At 42.1% G+C, this 18115-nt stretch overlaps 2 protein-coding genes across 4 annotated transcripts; one reads left to right on the plus strand and one right to left on the minus strand.

The window, feature by feature from the left end:
• Positions 1-425: 425 nt before the first annotated feature.
• dnajc14 (DnaJ (Hsp40) homolog, subfamily C, member 14) lies at positions 426-6940 on the minus strand. 2 transcript variants are annotated; one of them, XM_061832659.1, is made up of 8 exons: positions 6785-6940; positions 3910-5305; positions 3688-3794; positions 2580-2699; positions 2334-2494; positions 2143-2245; positions 1491-1787; positions 426-564 (listed from the first exon to the last, which is right to left on the minus strand). In XM_061832659.1, exons 2-8 carry the CDS (start codon positions 5119-5121, stop codon positions 543-545), a joined length of 2022 nt encoding a protein of 673 aa, XP_061688643.1. In that variant the 5' UTR covers positions 5122-5305; positions 6785-6940; the 3' UTR covers positions 426-542. The 2 variants fall into 2 exon arrangements, with proteins under 2 accessions (XP_061688643.1, XP_061688644.1); XM_061832660.1 differs by lacking the exon at positions 426-564 and having other exon boundaries at positions 1484-1787.
• A 1696-nt stretch (positions 6941-8636) lies between these two features.
• nab2 (NGFI-A binding protein 2 (EGR1 binding protein 2)) lies at positions 8637-18113 on the plus strand. Of its 2 annotated transcripts, none has more exons than XM_061833412.1 (8): positions 8637-9197; positions 9374-9416; positions 10666-11580; positions 11673-11806; positions 13387-13438; positions 14023-14137; positions 14235-14420; positions 17819-18113. In XM_061833412.1, exons 3-8 carry the CDS (start codon positions 10672-10674, stop codon positions 17914-17916), a joined length of 1494 nt encoding a protein of 497 aa, XP_061689396.1. In that variant the 5' UTR covers positions 8637-9197; positions 9374-9416; positions 10666-10671; the 3' UTR covers positions 17917-18113. The 2 variants fall into 2 exon arrangements, with proteins under 2 accessions (XP_061689396.1, XP_061689397.1); XM_061833413.1 differs by having other exon boundaries at positions 8637-9150.
• The last annotated feature ends 2 nt before the right edge of the window (positions 18114-18115 follow it).

Here is an 18115-nt window from a genome sequence, read left to right on the forward strand (position 1 = left end):
AATATTTTACAGTATTCCTGCATATTCTGTTAAAAACATTAAAACAAAAGAAAATATTGGTAGCGCTGCCATTGTCCTTTTGAATCTTTAAGCGGCACCCATTATGTCCATCTACATTTTCACACTGAGGTGAATGAGTCAGTTAACAAATTTTCTTTTGTTGTTCATTGAAATTAGATAACCAAAACCTAAACAAGGACGGCAGACCAAAAATTGCACATCAATGGAAAAAAAATAAACCAAAGCCAAAACGTAAAATTGTGCTACTTTATAAGCAAAATATAAATCAGTCCTTTCAGTTGTTCTAGTGCCACCGCAGAGTAGCAATCTCATTTCAAACATTTACAAACTTTTGTGGTTCTGGCATGGCTCATCTGATTGGACACCACAAATGCATAAAAAGCGATTGGAGACATGGAAGGGAACATGGCAGCATCCTGCTTAAACAAAAACGCTTATTTGCAAAAAAAGAAAAAAAGGCAACCACTCCAACTCACAGAGCCATCTCGATGCAACAAAACATGCTTCGGGCCAGCTTGGGCTCATCCAACATGGTCAGAGGCCCTAAACACAAAAATAAAATTCATCTTATTAAAAAGAAGAAAATAGCTTGAATCAAATGCCACACAACACTTACGTGTTAAAACTTTTCTTCAGGTTACTTTCACCGATTCTGACCTTTTAAATGTTTTAATTACCGTTCAAATTCAGTTACTTTGGACACTAAGATTTAGGTCGGGGAGACAGGATGCAACGATAAATGGTTTTGCGTTAAACTGTTGGGGTGAAAACTGCTTTGATGAACAACAGGGGGCAGCTTTGAGAGCATTTGGTACATTGACAATGGATACTCATGCCATTTGACCTTCCCACCGAAGTGCTCAATTCATTGTTGTGCAAATGGAAGAGTTTAGATATATATATAGATATATATATTTTTTTTTGGGGGGGGGTCATTTTCAGATTCTATAGCATTACTGGTGCTTCACTCCTTGACATGTTTAACATGCTTATTGGGATTTTCAATCTCTAAAACAAATTTGGGAAGTGTAAGAGAGACAAGTAATTACGAGCATGGATTGCTTACTGAAATACAGTGAGCTAAATATTGTCAGATTGATGAGCTGATTTTGGTGAGCCCTGCCCGGTGCCAAGATGGCTTGTGAAGATTGGTTTCCAAAGGAAGTGAGTAACTCAAAGTGGCAGAGAACATGTGAATAAATGGTGCGAGAGTTGGTAGGAGAGGCTACAGTCAGTGAGAAGTTGAAGCCAAACTGAGGTGAAATCAGAAATAACGCACCATCCAGCACCTCTTGAATCTTCCAACATGTTAAAGGAGCCCACAGCTCATGTATGGATCTTGTGGGACCTCAGCTTACCCAAGCAACATAAATCCCCTGTAGGTGTGACATCAGCAAGACCCCAAACCAGCCTGTACTGAATGAGTCCCTGGGTTGTTTTAGTAACCGTCCCATCTTAGAAGACTTCACCTCTGGAAGGGCTTGCGGACCTTCTTCTTCCTTCGAGGCGGAGGTTTGCCGCCCTCGGCCCACGGGTCGCCGGGCTCAGGGCGCTGGGCCCCCGGCATGAAGAAGCCTGTCTGGCCCGGAGGAGGTGTGAACGGGGAAGCTCCGCCACCGGGCGGGGGGTGAGATGGACCTGAGGGGAAGAAACCACCATTGGCTGGCATGTCACTGGGGGCTGCTCCCTTGAAGATACGGTTAAAGAAGTCCTGCAAGTCAGCCGGGTTGGTTGGACCTGGACCGGAACTGTGCTCCGAGTGTGGCCTGCAAGTGAGAAGGGAAAAGGGAAGCTGTGTGAATAAAAGAGCCTCAAATTGTAGGAGAAGGGACATAATGGCTAGAAAAGAGATTTTAATTTTAGAAATTAGACCACGAGAACATAGTGGAATGCGCAAGAGAACCAGAGAAGGAAAACATCACAGAAGAAATGTAAGCGATATTAAAGGAGGGCATGAGGTGAGATGGTCAATGTGATGGAGAATAGATGAGGGAAGAAGGGAGATGTGAGGATACAAGAGATTAGAGATTAAATGGTAGAAAAGAGGATGGACCAGATGATGTAACTGAGAGTAGATGATGGTCATGCGGCAAACGGTTTTTCCGGGGGGGTTGGTGTCACCTGTTTCTGGCAGCATTGCTGTTGTTCTTGGAGCCAAAGGAGATATGATAGGGCACGCGGTGTGTGTCCGGAGAGATGAGGATCCTCTGGCAACCCGCCCACTCTGAAACATGACAGAATGTCACAAAAACAAAATCCTTCCACACAATGCACATCTTTTATTGTTTTGAACCAAAGCAGGCAAGAATCACCTGTAATATCATAGACTTTGCCGTCCATACAGGCAAAGTACGTGATCCGCAGGCCCAACATGCTGGACTCGGCCCACAGGTCCCCCTCCTCAGCGCTATGGCGACGACTGCACTCAGCACAGAAGCGGGCCTCGGCGAGTTCTCGATCCATCTCAAAGCGCCTGCGGTAACAAGGATACATGAGTGGTTATTTATTCTCTTCTACACGCACCAAGACACACTCGTCCCCTGTGTGCGAATACATACTTGTGCTTGCCTTCACATTTGGTACACATCATGGTGTTCATGGCTTCCTTCAGATCGTCCTGCAGCTTGGTGAGGAACTCGTTCATGGACTTGGACAGCTCGGTTGCCGCCATCCGCTTCCTGTGCGGGGAAAACATAGTGCTGGATAACGTGGACTTCAATGTACAGGGATCATAAAGATACGTTTTCATACAGCCACAAGACTTAAAGCACAATGAACTCGAGTTTCAAGTTCCAGAGGCTGTCTAAATTCAGACAGTCACACCTCTCAACTGCGTTCTCGATCAAAAGCAGATCCTTTCCTTCTCTATATTTTGGCTTCTAAATCTCTTTGGGAAAAGTTAATCTTGGTCTCATCAGTCCCTACAACTTTGCTCCAAAGCAATTGCGGCTCATTGCTATACTTTTTTGCAAAATCCAATAAGGCCTTCCAATTAATTTAGTAGATGAGTGGTTGGCATCTTGTGGTATGGTCTTTCTACTTCTTCTGGATTGTGATACCGTCACCCTTCCCCTGTGGAGGTTGACATTGATGTCACTGACTGTTGCCTTTGGGTGTTTCTACACAGCTCTCAGAATGTTTGTCGTCATCTTCTGATGATAAGCGTAGCTGACCTGTTCTATGTCTGTTACTCAAGACACCAGTAGTTTATTTCTTTTTCAGGTCATTTCAAATGATTGTATTGCCTCCACCCAATGTTTGTGCAATAGCTCTGATTGATTTTCCCTCTTCACTCAGCTTCAGAATTCTTTGCCACCCAGACCGCTCTCTGGTCTTCAGGTTTGCTTAACACCAAAAGCAGTTTTCACAGTTGAAACCCAAAGCCAAAAACAAACACTATCTAATGTTTGAGCAATCTAAAAGGCAACACACGAGCAACTAAAAACTCCCGTCAGTCATCTGTTCCAATACTTTTGCTCACTTAAAAAAAACAGTACACTGGAGGTCATGTGTTTGTTTTCTAAATAGTGACATCTTTCATGCCATACTTTGAGTGACAAGAATGTTACAAAAAGGAATTGCCTCATACCACCAGTGTTGAATGAATTGTGTTTTTGTTTCACCAGACTGCAGTGGACACTATTTTGTCATGTTACTACAACTCACAATTCGTACTCTCTCCGTGTTTCTGGGTTACTGACAATATCCCAGGCAGCCCGTAGTACTTTGAATGCCTCACCAGCTCGTGGGTGTTTATTCTTGTCTGGATGGACCTAAAAGAGACAGGACGGAAAAAAGGTTCTGTGAGTGAAGAACCAATTTATTAGTCATCCCCTCATCTCAGGCAATCAATAGAAGCATTTGAATTGTGTTTTTCAGCTCACACACCTGGACAGCCAGCTGTCTATAAGCCTTCTTCAACTCAGCCTCAGTCGCGTGGACCTCCACGCCGAGCACCGTGAAGGGGTCGAGCTCGTCTTCTGGGACCTCCGCCAGTGCCAGCAGTCTTTCCAGCTCCTGGCCCGGCAGGCCTCTCCCAGCTCGACCCGGTGACTCAAAGGCAGATGTGTGCATGTGTCCATCCCTCGTGAAGCGCTTTCTGACTCTTTCCATAAAAAGCACCAACCGCTTCCAAAAACGTGTATCCTGGAACGTTGTCCAATACCGTTTTCCCCTCTCTCCTCCAAGCCAGATCAAGACCCTTCTCACCCGCTGGGACCCGAACACGAGAAGAGCACAAAGAAGTCTGAGAGTCGACAAGGCAGCTTGTTTAGTCCACTTGAGTGAGCGAGCAACTTTATCCACCAAATCCGTGCCTGTGAATTTCATCCATTTTAAAATCCGACTGGCATCTGCCTTCATTCCCGGAATGTCCGTGATCTTTCCCACGAGCTGCTGCCCCAAGCGGTAAAGTTTCAAACCTCCGGTCTCCACACCAACGCCGCAATTGTGAGTTAAGGTGACGATAATCTCAATCATCATGTGGACACAGGAGATGCACCAGACGCTAACAGACTCCGACAGCATTTCCTTAAAAGCAAAGACGAGTTGTTTGCCCGCGCGCCTGCGGCCGCGGTTCAGCTGATGTTGATGATGATGATTCCGTCTGCGGGCCTGCTTGTGCCTGCCGCTGCTTGACACAAAACCACTTTTTTGACAGGAGGGAGGTGTGAAAGCGCTTTGATTGCTCTGGTCAGAAAATGATGCGCTGCTCCTCACTTTGCACTTCCTTCCTGATCCGAAGCTCCTCCAGGTCGACTCCCCGTTGAGGTGCTGCTCCTTCGCAGATTCATCTTCCTCTTGATTTATGACTCGAGATCTCACGTGACCATCAGCGCTTTCGTCTTCCATTCCGTCAGAAACCTCCTCGGTATCATCTCTGCCCTCCGTGGAGCCACAGCACTCCACATCACCAATTCCGGAGTCGTGAGGCGTGGCTGGGTTTGGGATGTCCTGAGCATTCACTGTGCACTCACGGTTGTCTTCCGCTGCTCTCGTCACCCGACTCGACTTATTTAGTGAAGGGCAATCAGCATCAGAGAGCTCCTCATCAGAATCTGTAAGGGCGTCCATCTCCCTTTCAGTTGCCACTCTCTCCATTTTCCAATCTCTTATTTCTAAACGGCGAAACAGATTCTTGTAGATGGTGAACTCCTAAAGCCATAATCTGTTGCAAAATTCTCCCCAGACTCTCACTCCAATGTGAGACTGGGGGCTTCTGAGGTCCACCATATCAGCAGCTGATTCAGGCTTTTAAATATTTGTCATTGTGCAGCAGAAAGATCTGAAAATGGACGCCAAGTTATAAACGTAACAAATTAAGGTAATTTTCTTTGTTGTAATAATGTTTGTCGACAACAAATCCTATACCATTGGAAACCTTCTTTAGTCCCCTTTTAAATAGTTCCAAATTAGTAAGGAACATAAAAAATAAGCAGCAGAGCCGGTTGGTTTTCCCCATGAAAAAAAATGCCAAATCTTTTCTGCCAATGCCAAGTAAACATTTTATTTAGCTGACCCAGCGGTAGCAGAAGCTCAAAACAAGAGTCAACATTATCGTAACCGATGTAATGTGCTCTGCTGCTCATCCCACAAATTGATGCTTCTTACAAATGTGGCACCTTTTAAAATGGAAATAAACAGGCTTTCCAATAATGTAATGTCTATTTCCAAAGTAATTGCTACAACAAATAATCTATCAAACACACTTCATTTTTTTATACGATGCAAACAAACAAGAATGATATATACTTGCTACAGATATTAGATCTGATAAGAGCTGTATCTTATATTCTACTTGTGTAAATAAATAACAGTGCCAAATGACATTTGTAGTGATGCAAAACTAAACTCCATCATAAAAAAAGATGTTTATAGGCCTTTGCCCCTGTGTCTTCTAACTAGTGTGATATAACTAAATTAACACAACTCAACAAGTGTTGTAGTGCAGTCCTTCTTTCCCCATTATGAGTGTTAAGACTTTTTAATCATTAGAATTTTGCAGCTCATTGATGTAATCACATCGCGAAAAAAACGGAAGTTCAAAACTAACAGCCAAGCCAACTTCAAAGTAGCGTCTATTGAAAAACTGCACTCTGGTTTACTATTTGCAGATCATTAAACTGCATTTCTGTGTACATCCCAACTAATAAAAATGAAGTCACTTGAACAAATTCGAGTGTGCATTTTAATAACTGACAAACGTTCAACTTTTCACATGAGCAAAAATGAAGACATGTCACGGGATGTTTAAGTCATTCCCGACATAGAAAGGTGAGAAGTAGTCTAGCTAAAAGCCGACATACTGTGAATTCGTGGTGCGATTGTGCTGGGCATCTTAACCAGTAGAAAAACAAAACGCGACTTTCCTTTTCATGTTTAATGTCAGCCAAATACATGAGAGGCGGCTAATGTTAGCAGACACCCTGATTGTTCGCCTTGGGAAACACCCGACCAAAAAAAAACGGCAGGCGGACAGCCGGGTTAAGGGAGTTAAATTTAGTTCCCTTCCCTGTCAGCTTTTTTCGCTAACCACTGAGGAAATGCGTCGAGAAAACAAAAAGACAATTCCAGCTTGTCCTTAACGAGCAACCGCGTCATCGATGAGCTAACTGTTCGCTAGCGACGAGTTGGAACAGTTAGCTGACAAACCAGTTTCCCCTTCCTATGGGAATCCAGCAAGCAGTTTAAACACAATATGGACACCGGTGAGAACCACATCTATTTTTCGTGTGCATTCAAGTATCCTAGGTAGTAAATGTACCTCTCGGATAAGTGTGTAACCTTGTTTGTGAACAGACTGCCAGATGCCCGTGTTGTTTTTATGGTCGCATTCTTCTTCTCCTATTCATTTTTTGACTTCCTTCTTGCTTCTCATTTGGCGTTTTTGTCGGACTTTTCCTGAGTCCACAAACACATATGATCACTACTGCCACTTATGGACCAGGAGCCGGAAACGTCCCTTTGGTATTGTGACACATGACAGAACAGCTCTTTTTTAATTCTAATTTTGTGGAGGTTTTGTAATTTATTTTCCTTGTTATTAATAACCAAATGTTTTTTGTATTTAGTTTTCCTCACCTCATAGAGTGTCTTATATGAGTCATTTTAGTATAATTTTAAATAAAAGTGTGTGTGTATAATTCTAACCTATGTTATTATTTTTCAAAGCTTTTCTCTGTTCCGGTTTGCAGTTTTGGTTAGCTTCATGAGTTATCTCCTAAGAGAGGGGTGTCAAACTTGTTTGTCGGGCCCACGTTGTAGTTATGGTTTCAGGCCTCTGAGGACACGTCCAACAATGAGGGTGGGCACCATGCGCAGAAATTAAATACACACCACTATGAAATTATGCTACTGGTAAGCAACATAGCTGTGTGCACAGATGGGCACAACCAAGTGTGAAAACATATGATAAGTGATAAAAGGAGCATGTTGGATTCATTGAAGAACTTAAGTTGTCCTAATTAAGTGTGCCCCTCGCCCAAAGTCAGCCAGAGTCAGTTACAGCTCACCCTAATGAGAATAAGTAGTTTTGAAAATGAATTGGATTTATAGATTTGAAATGAAGAAACTTAGATCAACAATCCATCCTTCCATATCGCTTATATTCATTCGGGTCACTGTGGGAGCCTCTCGCAGTTGACTCTGGGGAAGAGGTGAGGTACACCCTAAACTGGTCGCCAGACAATCGCAAGGCACATAGAAACATACAACAATTCATACTCGTCTTCACACCAACAGCCAGTTTAGGCTATGTTTATACTGCAGGTCAGTTCCGAATTTTGTGATATTAGATTCTTTCATGGCAAAGTGAACACTACAATTCCGATTTTTTCATGTCCGAGCCACATCCACATACAATGACGGAGTAAGCTGAATTGGCTTTTCAATGAATGAATCTATGAATAAATGAATGAGATGAATCAATCAATCAATCAATCAATCCTTTGTTTATCCATCCATCCATTTTCTTAGCTGCTTATCCTCACAAGGGTCTTGGGAGTGCTGGAGTCTTCCTTTGTTTATATATCACAAAATACATAACAGATATCCGGAGAGTTAAGAAAAAGTGAATGAATTTTAAATTTATTATAAATATTATATAATAAATATAGAAATTTATATACATCAAAATATGAACTAAATTTATTATAAATCTATTTAAAAATGTAGACGTTTAAGTTAAATTAAATATGGATAAAACACACACACACATACAATGGCCACATTGGTATCTGAAAATGAAAATATGGGTTAAGTCATTTGTTGATGGGTAGAAAAAAAATGAATGTGTTTGTAAAATATGTCCATCCATCCATTTTCTTAGCCCCTTATCCTCAGAAAGGTTGCGGAGCGTGCTGGAGCCTATTCCAGCTGTCAACGGGAACGAGGCGGGGTCCACCCTGAACTGATTGCCAGCCAATCGCAGGGCACAACGAGACAAACAGCCGCACTCACAATCACACCTAGGGGCAATTTAGAGTGTCCAATTAATGTTACATGTTTTTGGGATGTGGTAGGAAACCGGAGTGCCCGGAGAAAAACCAATGCAGGCACAGGGAGAACATGCAAACTCCACACAGGCGGGGCCGGGATTGAACCCGGGTCCTCAGAACTGTGAGGCCAACAATTTACCAGAAGAACCACCGTGTCGCCAGAGATAGCTGATTGCGATATAATTTGTAATACAATTCCACAAGATGAAATGTTGACGTGTACTCATGCTAAGTACTGCTCGAGCCCAAGTTCTGGCCAGCCTGAACAAACACCCCATCGACGAACGAAAACCTTATTCAGTAACATCAGAAGGTGTCGCTGACGTGATTTTTACTCAGGGGGTCGTTGACAGGAAGCAGTGTACTCCCCCTTTAACAAGCGCACGCAAGTGAAGACATCTTGAAGACGCAGAGGGTTAATTCCGAGCCCCCACCACCACCACCCACATCTCCAATTTGAAAGCCGCCTCTCTACCGGGAGAGGAAAGCTCTTTTTCGGTCAGATGGCGCGCTGCAGTCCACCCCCGTCATTCTCCAGCCCACACAGACACACGGAGAGAGAAAGAGAGGCAGCCAGCGACCAATACGCTACGCCGGAGGAGGATTTCTGCCAGTGATTTCAGACGAGCCACGGGTAGGCTGAGGGGATTTACTACGCCAATCTGACGCTATTGCTTCAAGGTAAAAAAAAAAAAAAAAAAAAGACCACATTTGAAACGCGGCAAACCAGTCAGCGCATTTTTAGGATGCGGACGCAGCAACACGAACTGTATTATTCATAGCGCATGAATGCCTTGAATACTTCTTTTGATTCAATCCATGACGATGGGCTTGTATGATTGTTTGTTCTTTTACAGAGACTTCTGAGCACCCCTCACCCTGCGTCTTAACCTGGAGAAGGTAAGAACAATGACAAAAGCAGCACTTTCTTTACTAAATGAGATAATAATTTGTGTTGCATGGGAAGCCAAATATGTAGTTACTGTTCAGAAGTAGGTTTTTCGTGAACAGCATCTGTACTTTACTGGAGGATGTCCGTTTGTCTTTTACTCTGCAATTTAAAAACATATCTGCGCTGACGATCAATTTGGGCTTCCTGTGGTTTTACAAAGTCTGTGGATGACACCTTTAAAAAGAACTGAATCAACAGAGATATAGACAACCCTGGTAAAGATCTTAACTGACTGAGCTCTTTGGTTCTTATTAGACAAAAAAACAAAGGACACGACATGATGGAATGTGAACCGAGGGACCATAACACCCCGAAAACTGCCTTTTTGGGGCACTATTTCAGTCCAAAGAAGCACTTTTCTTCTCTTAAAAAATGTTGTTTTGGGGGTTTGGCAGGGTTGATCACACTTAAATCCTTTAATCGATGGGGGTGCTGCTGGGCCACACACACACACAAAGGGCCACTTGGCCTAAAATACGGGCACATCTAAAAAGTATGTGCTGTTCCCCAATTCTGCCACTTCTGTTAACAAAAACTGCAAGAGAGTCAGAGAGGCAAGATATTCCCCATCTATGGTCTCAAGACAATTGTTGACTGTCATCAAGAAAAAGAATGATTCGTAAGGCAATGCATTTTTTAATTATACTAGCATAAAAAACACAGACTTCTTGGATTAAAAAATTCTCCACTTAATCTGAAAAAATTTACAAGAATTTTGTATTTTTTTCAGGTAGTACTCTACACTAATTGGGCATTTTTTGTCTTTCAGTTCATATTAACAAAGCCAAAAGAGTAGGTTTTGGTTGCATTAAAGCTGAATGCTAGCAAGCTCTTTAACAACATGAAAAATGTAACATGATCTTTTTCTGCTGGTCAGTACAAGTATTGTCAAATTTAATAAAGGAGGGAAACTTGTGTGCAGATTTTTGCTTTTGTTGTGTTGTTTGTTGTGTTATATAAACAAGTGTTGTTTATGCATATTTAGCAGAAATGTTCTTTTTATTTTCAGTCTACGCTTTTTACTTTTACTAAAGTAGAAGAGTTGAATTGGTACTTTAACTTCAACCAGTCTTCACACAATGAGATATAAAATAATTTGATATATAATAAAATAAACCAGCTTCAAAGATAGATAGATAGATAGATAGATAGATAGATAGATAGTGTCTCATTTGTCCTCTCATCTTTTGTGTGCAGCGTGCCATGTCTCTGCCACGCACACTTGGGGAGCTGCAGCTCTATCGGGTGCTGCAAAGGGCCAACCTGCTGGCCTACTACGAAACCTTCATCCAGCAGGGCGGCGACGATGTGCAGCAGCTATGCGAGGCGGCGGAGGACGAGTTCCTTGAGATCATGGCCCTGGTCGGCATGGCCACCAAGCCACTGCATGTACGCAGGCTGCAGAAGGCCCTCCGAGATTGGGCGGCGAATCCCGCCCTTTTCAACCAGCCAGTCGCCGGCCTGCCTGCCCTCGGGGGGATCCCGCTGTTTAAAGTGGACAGCACGGGTCCGAGCGGTTCTGCGGGTGGACCGAGGAAGTCTTTGATCAACGGGCAGCCGGGGTCGCCCCCCGAGCGGGAGGATCGGGCGTGTCTTACTCCCATGCACAGTGGAAGCCCACGGAGCCCTTGCTCTCAGGCCTCCCCCCAGCCTCCAGAGTCACACTACCGAGAAAAACTGTCCCCCATGGACCCACACTGGCTGACCCCAGAGCCCGATGGGAACGGCTCCTTTGCCTCTGCGCCAGGAATCGAAGAGGATCCGCCCAGCCCACCGCATCTACATGTTGCCCCCCCTGGTCTCTCCACATCTCCAAGCTCCTCTTCTGCCCCCACCCCTCTGTCGGCTTGGCCCGGAGGACAACTGGACGGGGAGACCAGCCGTGCCGTGGCAGAAAGCGTGGAGAGGCTACTAAGGACTCTCCCTCGCTCCGATCCGACAGAGGTGAAGAGTCTCCTGAGGATAAACAAAAAAATAGCAAAGACGGTGGGACACATCTTCAGCATGGGCTCACAGGACGTGAAGAAGGAGGAGGAGATCCGCAAGTACAGTCTCATCTACGGACGCTTCGACTCCAAGCGCAGAGAAGGCAAGCTACTCACGCAACATGAGGTAAAACGATGCAATAGCAGCGTTGTTTCACATCCTTGTGTCACCTGACGGTGTCACGCTCACAGCCTCCATTTATCTTCTTCTCCCCTCAGCTGATCATCAACGAGGCTGCCGCCCAGTTCTGTATGCGTGACAACGCCCTTTTACTCAGGAGGGTGGAACTCTTCTCTTTGGCTCGGCAGGTGGCAAGAAAATGTGCCTACACTTCCACTCTCAAGCACGCGAGGTAAGAAAAGCGTGTTTGTCTCTAAGGGACACAAACAATATTCCTGCTGCAACAGGAAGGCAAGAAATGAAAAGGCCGATGTATCACAATCTTAACCCATTCATGGGCAGGGTGGCAATTTTTTGCCTTATTGAGATAAAAGTCTCCTAACAGGCCACAATCAAGGAAATAACACTTCTTTTTGGTTTATGGTTAAGTTATATGATACTTGAGGCAGCCATGTTGGGTCAGGAAGGAAAGGGAAATAACTCCGCGGTAACATTGACCAATGGGTTATCCTCTCCTGATGCCAAATTATGGCTTCAGATTAAACCACTTAAATATTTTGCTATACTGAAGGATATAATGCGTGAAAATCATGATGTCCAAAAATGGGACGTTGCCCACGAATGGGTTGCACCAAAGCATGTTTTTTTTTGTTGTTTTATTTTAACAAAAATTACATTACACCACTAAACAATGATGTCAGAAAAATATACCTGTACATACTCTACTAAAAAAATAATAATCTCATCCTAATTTATTCACAAATTGACTTAGTGTGAAATATGGGTTTCTTTCGTTGAGCACAAAGCTGATAAGAATGGCAACAGGTGAAGACATTCTGCCTTGTTGTGGAAGATTTTCTTCTTAATTATGAGTGTCATAATGCCTCACTTGCAATGATGCATTTTTTGCATTAAATAGCTTTTAAGTCATTTTGGACCAATTCAGAGAAATTGGATCATTTCCCACTGCACACATGACAACACTGGTCAAGATTTTTTTTTTTTTAGCTGATTTAGGAGAATTTTGATGTGCTGGATTCAAATATATACTATATATATTAATAATATATATATAAAATATAAATATAACATTGTCTTTTCTCAATCAGATCAACATTTTGAACTATGGTCACATTTTTTATTTCCTGTACAGGTATTTTCGAGGTTCAAATATATGGAGGTTCATGTTCTGAATTTTCAGTAATGATGACATTTTCTTTTTATCATTTTTAAATACATTTTATCAATGTGTATTATTCAATTTACAATAAGAAAAATTAGTAATATTTGATTAACAAACAGTTAACAATGATGCATTTAAAACCTGACCTGTAAAAAAGAAAGAGATACTCTTTTCTGATTCAGCAATGCAAAACTGTCCTAAATCTGTTGGAAGGAAAAACATGGACAACTTAAACAAAAATATATAAATATTGTAACCCAGTGTGATCTAACGTGCAGGGGCATTGCGGTTGCCAATCACTGGAATATCCAAAAACACCAGAAACCTCATGTGAACCTGAATCCAATCACATCATTAGGTGTACTTATTCTAATTTAATGAAATTCAATACAAGATGTGCACGGACAGTTTTGCCCTTACAGTCCAATAACGCTGTTTTTGAGGGGGACACACTCCATTTTGACTCTCAGGAAACCATAGATTTCTCTAAAAGTTTCGTTCTCAAGTAAGCATTCGTATCTTTGTAAAGGTAAAATATTGTCTAGAATGCTTGGAGTGAACATTGGTGCATTGTAGGTGACATTTCTATATGCATCGGCTTAAAAGTTAACATTTTGATTGTCATTTAGGTCAAACGTGGAGGAGAACAATGCGTCGTCCCAGAAGAGAGCAAGGCTCGAAGTGAGTTGCCAAAAAACAAACAGTCCTGTGAGACTGTTTGTGATTATAATATCTGTGTGTTCAGCAATCCCTAATTTATTGCAGGGGTTAGATTCCGGACAACCCCCGCAATAGATGAAATTTGTGAAGTAGAACCCACATATTTAAAAAAAAATCAGTGATACAACTTTTAAAGTTGTATGAATCTCCCCAGATTATTCTCAATCTTCGCTACACTCCTATAAACAGGCACCATTTTTCTTTTTTGTATTCTCTCAAACACCTTTCAAAGTCTTAAACATAATGTAAAAATACAGTCGTACTGTACACGATGTACATTTTGTTCCTTGTCATATGTGTTTAAATTGCATTTTCTTTTGTTGTTTTTACAGTTTTATTGTTTTATGCTAATAACGGATTTACAACATGAAAAATATAGCACAGACTCAAACTCTGTGGTCAATTACACTATGGGCAATATGTATATGAAACAAAGATCTGCAATGCACTGAATCTGCTGAAGGTAAACCACGATATAGCGTGGGAACACTGAAATTTTTTAAAAAAGGTTCTTAACAGCAAAATAAATGCGTTTTTAATTTCAGGTGACCGTGCCTGAGAGCACTTCGTCACTCCTCGGAATGGACGGCGCTGAGGCCTTAAACCTGAGAACCGATGAAGACAGCTTGTCTGTAGAAAGTCCAGACAGCGTTTCACATGGTAAACACCCAAAGATGTTATTCTGACTTCTATTCCAGATGTCCCGGCAGCCTCTAAAAATCTATGCGCAATATACTCTTGCTATCTCTCCTGTCAGACTTGGGGTCACAGTGCACCCAGTCACCATCGTCGTGCCCCCCCACCGACAGCTCCAACCACACCCCCTGGAGTCGCCATCTCATGCAACAAACGCTCATGGACGAAGGGCTGCGATTGGCTCGCATGGTGTCACACGACCGGGCGGCCAAGGTCAAATTAGGGTCAGATGGAACTCACTCCACAGGTGACTTTTCAAACATTAACTTACTATGTTTAATTTTGCCAACAGAATAAAAGAGTGTTTTGCAATATTTGCCGTCTCTTTGCAAGTTGAAAAAAAAAGACTCCCTAAACTGAACAGTACGTATATTTAGTGTTCGTTCTTAGTTTGCTGTTTTGTGTACCTTCAACAAAATAGGCCACAAAAGAAATCCAGACTCTATTATCGAGTGAGCCAATCAAATTGCTGCATCAGAGCTGCAACAGAAGGCCCAGCATTCATCCACCCTTGGCTTTTAAAAGCAGCACAGTAGTCTAGCGGATCGTATCTGCAGCACGTTTCTGATGTTTGAGCTTTATATCTTGGCTCAGGCCTTCATGTGTGGAGTTTGCACATTCTCCAGGTACTCTGGCTTCCTTCCACATTTCAAAAACACGTATGCTAAGGTAATTGGAGACTCTCGATTGTCCATCGGTGGGAATTGTTCTTTGTCCGTAAGTGCCCTGCCATTGACTGGCAACCAGTCCAGGTTGTACTCTACCTCTGTCCGCTAAAAAAATGTCAGTTGAGATCATTTATGGCTCCCCCATGACCATGGTGAGCATAAGCAGTTACAGAAAATGCATGGAAGGTGGAAAATGTACTGCTTTTACAATACAGGCAGTTTCAAAGGGGCTACAGTTCAAGTTTAGTTTCATGTGGATCACTTTCTTGTTTGACAATGCACAATAGTTATGTAGTTTTACACTTATCAGACCAAACGATTTTCATCAAATATGCCTTCTATGCCTACTGTCATTTGTCAGCATCACAGATGCTAGTTTAGCCACAATAATAATGCGTGATATCCCTATCCTGTCTTTTAAGGTTAATGTTAGTTCAATAATTTTGACAACGCAGCTGAGTTACCTTGATATAAAGTTATCTTAAAAGGTTAACTGCAGTGTTTATGTAGTTTACGTGTCCTGATGTTGGCATGCGCTTCGCTGTTAGCAATTTGTTGGAGGTTCGATTAGAATAACATAAACCATGTTTACAGATGGGACAGCATGGTGGATAAGCGGTAACAAGGTTTTCACGTCGCCTTTCTCCCACAGTCCAAAAATATGCATATCAATCTGTCCATAATCTGAGTGTGAATATCTATATGAGGCGTTCTACAAAAAATGGATGGATGGTTACAGGTGTTTGGGCTTAATATTTATTCGTTCCTGAGGCTGGACTAGTTCTTCCTAAAAAGGTGTAATGTTTATAAAAAATACATTTTGTAACCTTTCCTCGTTAAAAATGTTGCAATTGACTGAGTTTAAGTTGCAAGGTACAATTATACCAGTACAGGCAGACAAAGTTTGAAATCCAAATACGAGAGCATAATGTTGCATTGTCAAGTAAATATGAGAGGCGTTAGGGCTCTTCCTGTTATCACACTGCCATATGAAGAAGAAGTGATGTGTACAAGTTAGTTGTAACAGGCAGAGCAAGGAAAAGGATTCCGGGCGTGGAAGGAGGGAGAAAAGAGAGAGGGAGGTGGCGTAGGAAGTACTCTGTGGGCGACAGGATCAGACCCCCACCAGCATCACCGCCGTCGCCACCTCAGCGGCAACTGACGTCAGAGTGCGTTGGCTGCGTGGGCCGAGGGGCGGGGAGGATGGGCTGTGGGGGCGATGGAGTGGGAGGTAATTGGAGGGGCGTTGCATTGACTCACCAAGTGACAGTGCACCAAAATAAAACCTGTGGGCTGCGAAATGGCACAGTCTTTTTTATTCCTCCTCTCCTGCAACCAAAAGGACGGCAGAAATAACAACAATAAAAAAAAGTGACATACGTTTCATCTCTGACGTCTATCTGCCTCACTTCTTGTCTTTCCTAACAACTTTATTTCACTTCCTCTGAACATGTTTTCCCTTACGTTATCACCTTTTATGGCCAAATCTAGTCAGGATCATCTATTTATTTGTATGTTTTTGTTTGTCATATGACGAGTAAAATTGTCAGACTATGCATAAGGGTATACAGTACAATAGCTAGTGGTTAAATATTTAGTAAACATAAACTTTCATCACTCACTCTTTTGTTGACTTTATGACTATATTTTTTCCTGTTATTCAACTGGCAAGATCTTCATCAGGCAATTTTCCAACCGTGACAACTTCGCTGCATGTGTGGGTGTTTCTTGCTAAATTCCTCAAATTGTTATTCAAAAACTTTAAAACACATCACTTTGTGGTAGTGTCTAAGGCTTAGGCTTTAATCCTGCCCAGTCATATTAAATAGAGTACTGTGTCGGATCCGACCCCAAGGGGTGTGTTAGAGAGATCTCATTTTTGAATTCTTTGAATTTCCATTTATGGGCTAGAGAAGTGTTTGCCTGCGGTGCGTCAGTCCCCGGTGATTCTCAGATAGTAGGAAGCCATTAAAGCAGCAGGAGGGAGTACTGTAACTGTTTTGCAGTGAGTTCCTCCTGGGCCATTGCAAGTAAAGGAAAAACATATTGCATGGCAAGCAAGCTAAGTTGAAGGAAGTCAGACACAACCTCCAGCCCACAATTTGTTGGTATCCTGAAAAAAATATCGCCAAATAATGAAATTAGTAATAATGTGTTGCAGGATCAAACACTCACCACCATTAAAACATTGTTGACGGAACAGATATTTTGACATCCATAAAGGGGATTCGCAATCGAAAAAAGATCATTTTTTGGTCATGTTTATTAAAACTGTCAGTATGACCTGACAGTAGTTCATGAGTAAAAATGACCTGTAAAAAAAAAAAAATAATAATGATAATTCTGACTTACTGGCCACATCATTTGCTTCAAATTTGAAAAGAAAGACAACAAATCCAAGATAGAAGGCTCATTCATGTACTGCTGTCAAAATTATATTGACAGTTTTGACAATTATGACAAAAAAAAAACACTTTTTAAAATGGTAAATTTCCCCTTTAACTGTTAAATGTGTAAAAATAACAACTAACGTGAATGTAAAACAATAAAAGACTGACATTTTCTGTCACTTTGTGATCAATGACTATACATTCTATCTTCAAACTAAAGGAAATTAAAGCAGCAGTGACTTGTACTGTATCGAAGGACGCAATGCTCATGACACCAAACACTAATAAACTAACCAATGTCATTTCACTTTTTGATCTTTTTGGTATTTTCTTAAGCACCTCACGCGCGACAATGACATCAGCCTTAATGCTTGTGCAACCAACATGAAAAGTGTTGGGGTGATCAAAATAATATTTTAAAACACAGATGTAGGTTAAATGTTAGTCCCTGTCGGGATAGCGTTATTTTCTTAGTAACAATCCTCACAAAATAAAACAAAACAACGTACCCAACCTAATATTTCAAGATAAAATTATGTAATGTAAGAGAGAGGTGTGTTTATTGTCTTCATTTCCTGTCTCCTCAGAGCATGGGAGTAAAGTTCCACAGCGAAGCTCGATCACAGTGTGCCGGAGCATCAGCCCAAACGTCTCCAAAGAAAACACCAATCACAGAGGGAAATGAAAAAAAAAAGAAACAATAATAATACTTCAATCCATACGGCAAAGGACTTGGGCTCCGGACACCACTGACATCCAAAAGAGCATCCAGTGGCGATAACATCATCATCAACAACTTCATAAATGATGACATTATAAACTCGCAGTGAACTGTATGGACATGTTGATGGACATTTTGTTATTAAAAGCATTCATTCTCCATA

Source organism: Syngnathoides biaculeatus, chromosome 10 (assembly GCF_019802595.1).
Source record: "Syngnathoides biaculeatus isolate LvHL_M chromosome 10, ASM1980259v1, whole genome shotgun sequence".
NCBI lineage: Eukaryota > Metazoa > Chordata > Actinopteri > Syngnathiformes > Syngnathidae > Syngnathoides > Syngnathoides biaculeatus.

What these genes read in the sequence shown, in the direction of transcription:
- dnajc14 (XM_061832659.1), bottom strand. Translation starts at nt 5,121, where the DNA reads ATGGAGAGAGTGGCAACTGAAAGGGAGATGGACGCCCTTACAGATTCT. An exon ending in ATAGACAGCTGGCTGTCCAG is followed by an intron (nt 3,795 to 3,909) that starts GTGTGTGAGCTG and finishes TGTCTCTTTTAG; the next exon opens with GTCCATCCAGACAAGAATAA. An exon ending in ACACGGAGAGAGTACGAATT is followed by an intron (nt 2,700 to 3,687) that starts GTGAGTTGTAGT and finishes TTCCCCGCACAG; the next exon opens with GAAGCGGATGGCGGCAACCG.
- nab2 (XM_061833412.1), top strand. Translation starts at nt 10,672, where the DNA reads ATGTCTCTGCCACGCACACTTGGGGAGCTGCAGCTCTATCGGGTGCTG. An exon ending in AGCTACTCACGCAACATGAG is followed by an intron (nt 11,581 to 11,672) that starts GTAAAACGATGC and finishes TTCTCCCCTCAG; the next exon opens with CTGATCATCAACGAGGCTGC. An exon ending in TCCAGACAGCGTTTCACATG is followed by an intron (nt 14,138 to 14,234) that starts GTAAACACCCAA and finishes CTCTCCTGTCAG; the next exon opens with ACTTGGGGTCACAGTGCACC.